Source organism: Eleutherodactylus coqui, chromosome 2 (genome assembly GCF_035609145.1).
Source record: "Eleutherodactylus coqui strain aEleCoq1 chromosome 2, aEleCoq1.hap1, whole genome shotgun sequence".
In the NCBI taxonomy this organism is placed as follows: domain Eukaryota; kingdom Metazoa; phylum Chordata; class Amphibia; order Anura; family Eleutherodactylidae; genus Eleutherodactylus; species Eleutherodactylus coqui.
In genome coordinates this window covers 240,458,484-240,465,427 of record NC_089838.1, presented here as the reverse complement: position 1 = coordinate 240,465,427, position 6,944 = coordinate 240,458,484, and the positions used below count along the sequence as shown (strand labels likewise).

The 6,944-nt window shown below is 42.2% G+C and overlaps 1 protein-coding gene across 1 annotated transcript; it reads right to left on the bottom strand.

The window, feature by feature from the left end:
• Nucleotides 1–400: 400 nt before the first annotated feature.
• Nucleotides 401–1,336, bottom strand: LOC136610121 (olfactory receptor 2B6-like). The gene has a single exon (XM_066589382.1). It carries the CDS (start codon nt 1,334–1,336, stop codon nt 401–403), a length of 936 nt encoding a protein of 311 aa, XP_066445479.1.
• Nucleotides 1,337–6,944: the final 5,608 nt, after the last annotated feature.

Sequence of the window (6,944 nt, the reverse complement as noted above, 5' to 3'; positions counted from 1 at the left end):
ATTATTATGTCTTAATATATATGTCACCCTTATTTCTTCTCCTTTGACTAATTTATCTAATTCTCTTCTAAACATAATTAAAATCTAGAAAAAAATATTACAGAAAAGCCCAACAGAAATATAAATCAGTCAAACCATGAAACCACAAAGTTGGGATTTACAGAATGTTGTGCACCGCGAATAAAACAATTACTAGTATTCAAAAACTATATTGTAATTATATTTTTTATTTTAGTCACCATTTCGAATATTTTCGGAATCTCAGCTACATACACATAAAGCTTAGAACCACTTCATAGGAATGTAAGTAACCTAAGTACATAAAGGACATTAATGCAGAGTATGGTGAAGTCTCATTCTATGGATTGTTCCGACAGATCTGCTAAGTTATTCAGGTAAGTTATTGCTGAGTCTTCTTTCTTGTAATTTCTTGCAGTGCGGTCTTCACATCTTTATTTCTCAAGGTGTAGATCAATGGATTTAGCATTGGGGTTATAACACTGTAGAACAGGGTGGCCATTTTGTCTTGGTTGGTGACATGAACTGTCCCAGGTCTCAAACATATAACAAAAATGGTTCCATAAAACAATGAGACCACAATTACATGTGATGCACAAGTGGAAAAGGCCTTTTTCCGTCCTGTGGCTGTACGAATCTTAATTATACTGGAAATGATTTTGACATAAGTAATAAGAATGGAGAAAAATGGGATCACGGTTACCACTATGGCACATAAGAAAATTATTCTTTTATTAAAAGTTGTATCGCTGCAGGCTAACTCTAACAACATGGGTGCCTCACAGAAAAAATGGTTTATTACATTAGGACCACAGAAGGGCAACTGTAATGTATTGAATGTTTGTATTATTGAGTTTGCCAAACCACCTCCCCAGGATGCAGTTGCCATTTTAATGCACAAGATGGGATGCATAATATTAGTGTAGTGTAAGGGGCTGCATATAGCCACATATCGGTCATACGCCATTGCCAACAGTAGATAGCACTCTGCCCCTCCTAGAGAGAGATGGATGAATAACTGGATGAAACACGCGCCAAAAGATATCGCTTTCCTTACAGATAAGAAGTTTATCAGCATTTTGGGAACAACACTTGATGTATAGCAGATGTCCAACAAGGAGAGATTTCTCAAAAAGAAGTACATGGGAGTGTTGAGTCGAGGGTTTACGCTACTGATCCAAATAATTACTATATTACCAAATAAAGATACAATGTAACATGTAAGAAACACAATAAATAGCACTATCTTCATGTCCTGTTTGTCAGTTAGTCCCAGTAGGATGAACTCCTCCACGGTGGTGAAATTACTGATGATCATGTCAACTTTCTGAAAGCAAAACTGTAAATTACATCAAGGATCGCTGCAATGACATCATAATACATATCTATGGTTAAGTATCTATTAACCCCTTAAGGACCAGAGTGTTTTGGTCCTAAAAGACCAGACACTTTTTTGCAATTTTACCAACGCTGAGGTTTTACTGCTCTGTTTTTTTTTCTTCAGTTACCAAAACTATTTTTGCTGCATTCTTTATTCCGTGACATATAGGCCTTTTTAAAATATATTTTTTGACTTTTTTCTGGTTTTCAGTTTTATTACGAGTAAATGACCAAAAAAATGACTGTTTTTTTTAAATTTACAGTTGTTGATTTAAAAATTAGTATATTTCTGCTAAAATTAAGTATGTGAAGGTTTTCCTCATTTTGTTTTGTACATTTGCATATATAATTTGTATAGTTTTGGAGTATAGGGTATATATAGTGACAGTTTTGGTTGGTGTTGGTGGTAGGTCATTTTATTTTATATATATACGATACCCGCATCTGTCTCTATCACCATAGTGACGGCGTCACCTGAAGTTTCCATTGCACAAGCTATCGGATGATTTGGGACTATATTGGTCCATAGGACCTTTTGGGCTTTGCAGACTAAAATACCTCGCTCAGATTGAGCTTACAAAGACTGTGCTGCTGGTAACCTGTCGATTTTTTGCGATCAGATATCGGGGGGTCATTCATAATATCTTTTTTTTTTTTTAATTTGACACTTTTCTATTGTAGCTGGGGCATCCATAGGAGACCCAGTCACAGGGGAAAACATTCCCCTGTAGTGACAATAGTCACTAACAGAGCTGATCAGAGTCTGCTAGGACCCTGCAGCTCTGCTGTGATGGGGGAACTTGGTGGTCACGTGATCCTCAGGTTGAATAGCGAAAGTAATACTTCCACTTTCTCTCTTTAGTAGATAGAATGTAGCCTGGAAAGGAGATGGCAGAAGCACTTAAAAAACACTTCACCTCGAGGTCCTCGGCTGTGTCTGACAGCCGAAGACCCAACCTGCCCCTGCTTGATAGCAGGAACTGAATCTTTAGTCCTGCACTGTACTTTTGCTATCAGCTGGGATTAAAGCCCAGGACGAAGCGCCGTAAATTTACCGCTCTTGTTCCTTAAAGAGTTAATGTAATTGCTCTGGTATTCGGAGTAATCCTCAAGAAAGGTCATCAATATCAGATCAAGGGCATCTGACAACCAGTCACACATTTTGTAGCGGAGGTATATAGCATTTCAGCTCAATCCCATGCACGCTGTACATAGGTTTTTGTAAAATAGTTTTTCTTCTAAGCATTTGTCTGTGATCTATAAATTCAGGCTGTTTGGAATCTTTGGGTTATTGTGATAAAAGTGAGTTGCTTGCATTGTACATAGTTGGCAGCTTCTATAGTAATTTCTTGGGATACTTTTAGAATCCTAGAATGGTAGAGTTGAAAGGGACCTCCAGAGTCATCAGATCCAACCCCCTGCTCAGTTCAGAATTCACAGATGTCTGCCAGTCTCAGTTTCTTAGGGTACACATGACATGCTCAGTTTACACATTATGCCACAGAGAATTTTACATAATTTGTCCATACCACAGTAACACAGTCAAAGAGTATATAAATATGATTTACAGACTACTAATTGGAAAACGATATTATGCATATTTGTGCTATAAAAAAATAAGGCTCTGTTCATATCTGCGTTGGAGCCTCCAGTGAGATCCTGAACAAAAGGCCGGGCAAAATGTTGTAGTGTGCTGCAGTATTTTGTCCGCTGAAACTGTCAGAGAGCATGACAGAAGCCGGAAGGACCCCATCAGAGTCAATGGAGTTTGTCTGGTGCCGTTTGTTTCCACCAAAGGATGGATGCAGAATTTTGTTTTTCTGCTGCCAATATTAAGGCTAGGCTCACAGGGATGGGTCGGATTCTGCATGCAAGAGCCTGAAGTGGAATCCGGCCCTGACCATGGCCAGTGACCCCGGGTATCTGATTTATCTTTACTGCAGATGATCATGGGCATTTGTATTTCCTGTGCTGTCACTAGATGATGATGTGGGCACCTGCGGCCTATTAACAATGTCAATTGCCGATGGGTCGCAGGTTGGACGGCTTCCTTTGATTTCAATCGAAGCCGTCCATGCAGAATCTGCACAAAAATAGAACATGCTACGATTTTATTTCCGCTTGCAGAAATTGCAATTGCTGTCCGCTCATCTGGCTGGATATGCGAATGTTCTATTTTTGTGGTGTGTGCCTTATACTGCAGATTGTCCGTGCGCGTGACGATCACGGATTCCGCAATTCAAATCTGGTCGTGTGAGACCAGCCTAACTGACACTCAGTGGCTTCTTGTTGATAATACAATAGGGCAGCATAAATGTTTGGAATCTTTTGGTTATTGTGATAAACATTATGTGCTTGCAGTGTGCGTATTATGTATTCAGATGTTTTGTAATAAAGAATTAATAATTTAAGGTAATTACATTAGAGTAATGAGAATTCATGCTTTTAAAATTTGAAACTAAGGACTTTGACAGACGAACATATTTTTGCTCGTTTTTGCATACGGTAAAATCCTGGCACACAAAACGCAGAGAACTAGAACCCATTAATTTCAATGGGTTCACTCTAACTCTTTTTTTTGCGTCTGTTGTTTTTGTGTGTGTAAAAAAATATGAACTGCTCTATTTTATGCGTATTTGCGCACCAAAGAGGCCCATAGAGCTTTATGGATATTTACAAATGTGGCTGATTCATTAAAGACATTTCTGTGGTGGAAATCTACTCCATGCTTCTGATGGAGTTTATTAAAAATTCAACATACTGCTGAACACAACCCCATTTAGAGTTTGTTCCCACAGAGCAGACTCATTGCAGAGATTTCTAAGGCTGAAAATTCCATTCCTCACACCTCCAGCACTCCTCTACCACCTAACATAGGACAGAAACATTTCTGTTTAAAAGGCACCTTCACACTATAAGGGCTCAGTCACACGGGCGCAACTGGGCACCGATGCGCCCGTCTTTCTGCAGGATAAGATGGTTGCACTGCAGGTGCGGAGAAAGAACACATGACCGGCTCCATTGCCGGTCATGTGTTCTTACTTCCCGCGCTGTGGAGAGTCCTCTGTACCTGCAGTGTGGCCGTCTTCTTCATGCAGTAACATGGGCGCATCGGCGCTCGGATACACCTGTGTGACTGAGCCATAAGATGCACTGACATTTTACCTCCATTTCCTCGTGCTTAAATGTGCATCTTGTAGTCAGAATAATATGGTAGTTAACAGATATGATCAAATGTGGCATATAAAAATCTGTTCCACACATCTGATGGGGTTTGTAAACACCCATGCACTAGTTACTGAACCAACTCATCAGCAGAGTCACTGCAGAACTATCTGAATGGTGCTGTTCCTGTAGCCTATGCTTGGATTTCCACAAACTCCACAAATCTGCAATAGGTGAATTAATCCCAAATATTTTTGTTGCAGAAATTTTCTGTGTGCGATTGAAGCCTAAATATACCACAATAAAAAAATATTGAATGTTTTGTGCTTTCACAGCTGCAGAAGCAAAGGTTCCCCAGACACAATTATCCATACCTTTCATTTCAGTAACATTTGACTTGTTAACCATTGATCTATTTTATGTTCTCTCCTAGATACTACCAGTAGCAGAACTGTATAGAACTTCCCCTTCACTTATCTTAGTAGCAGAGGTCACTGCAGTTCCTTCACCAGCCATGTACATGCAGAACGGGGTCAGTACGGTACCATTTGTAATCCTTCTGCTTTCCCTGAAGGTTTCATGTTTTTTTCTCTGATGAGTCAAGGGATCATTACTAGAGATGAGCGAGCACCAAAATGCTCGGGTGCTCGTTACTCGAGACGAAATTTTCGCGATGCTCGAGGGTTCGTTTCGAGTAACGAACCCCATTGAAGTCAATGGGCGACCTGAGCATTTTTGTATATCGCCGATGCTCGCTAAGGTTTTCATTTGTGAAAATCGGGGCAATTCAAGAAAGTGATGGGAACGACACAGCAACGGATAGGGCAGGCGAGGGGCTACATGTTGGGCTGCATCTCAAGTTCACAGGTCCCACTATTAAGCCACAATAGCAGCAAGAGTGGCCCCCCCCAACAACTTTTACATCTGAAAAGCCCACATTAGCAATGCATACCTTAGCTAAGCACCACACTACCTCCAACAAAGCACAATCACTGCCTGCATGACACTCCGCTGCCACTTCTCCAGGGTTACATGCTGCCAAATCCCCCCCCCCCACGACCCAGTGTCCACAGCGCACACCAAATTGTCCCTGCACAGCCTTCAGCTGCCCTCATGCCACGCCACACTCATGTCTATTTATAAGTGCGTCTGCCAGAGGAACCGCAGGCACACACTGCAGAGGGTTGGCACGGCTAGGCAGCGACCCTCTTTAAAAGGGGCGGGGCGATAGCCCACAATGCTGTACAGAAGCAATGAGAAATCCAATCCTGTGCCACCTCCATCTGGAGCTGCACACGTGGGCATAGCAATGGGGAACCTATGTGCCACACACTATTCATTCTGTCAAGGTGTCTGCATGCCCCAGTCAGACCGCGTTTTTTTATATATAGTCACAGGCAGGTACAACTCCGCAATGGGAATTCCGTGTGCACCCACAGCATGGGTGGCTCCCTGGAACCCACCGGCGGTACATAAAAATATCCCATTGCATTGCCCATCACAGCTGAGGTAGTAATGTCATGTTTAATGCAGGTGGGCTTCGGCCCACACTGCATGCCCCAGTCAGACTGGGGTTCTTTAGAAGTGGTAACAGATGCATTTACAACTCCCTGTGGACCCACAGCATGGGTGGCTCCCTGGAACCCACCGGCGGTACATAGAAATATCCCATTGCATTGCCCATCACAGCTGCTGTTATGTCAGCTGTAATGCAGGTGGGCCAAAAATTTATTGAATTACACTGTAGGCGAGGGCCCACAAAAATTGGTGTACCAACAGTACTAAAGTACCTGAGAAACATTGCCCATGCCCAACCGAGAGGGCAGGTGAAACCCATTAATGGCTTTGGTTAATGTGGCTTAATTGGTAACTAGGCCTGGAGGCAGCACAGTTAAAATAAAAATTGGTTGAGGTGAAAGTTTCAACGCTTTAATAGCATTGAAACATATAAAAATTGTTTAGAAAAATTATATGACTGAGCCTTGTGGGCCTAAGAAAAATTGCACGTTCGGCGTGATTACGTGAGGTTTCAGGAGGAGGAGCAGGAGGAGGAGGATGAATATTATACACAGATTGATGAAGCAAAAAGGTCCCCGTTTTGGATGGTGATAGAGAACGATGCTTCCATCCGCGGGTGCAGCCTACGTATTGCTTAGGTATCGCTGCTGTCCACTGGTGGAGAAGAGAAGTCTGGTGAAATCCAGGCTTTGTTCATCTTGATGAGTGTAAGCCTGTCGGCACTGTCGGTTGACAGGTGGGTACGCTTATCCGTGATGATTCCCCCAGCCACACTAAACACACTCTCTGACAAGACGCTAGCCGCAGGACAAACAAGCACCTCCAGGGCATACAGCGCGAGTTCAGGCCACGTGTCCAGCTTC

What these genes read in the sequence shown, in the direction of transcription:
- LOC136610121 (XM_066589382.1), bottom strand. Translation starts at nt 1,336, where the DNA reads ATGATCATCAGTAATTTCACCACCGTGGAGGAGTTCATCCTACTGGGA.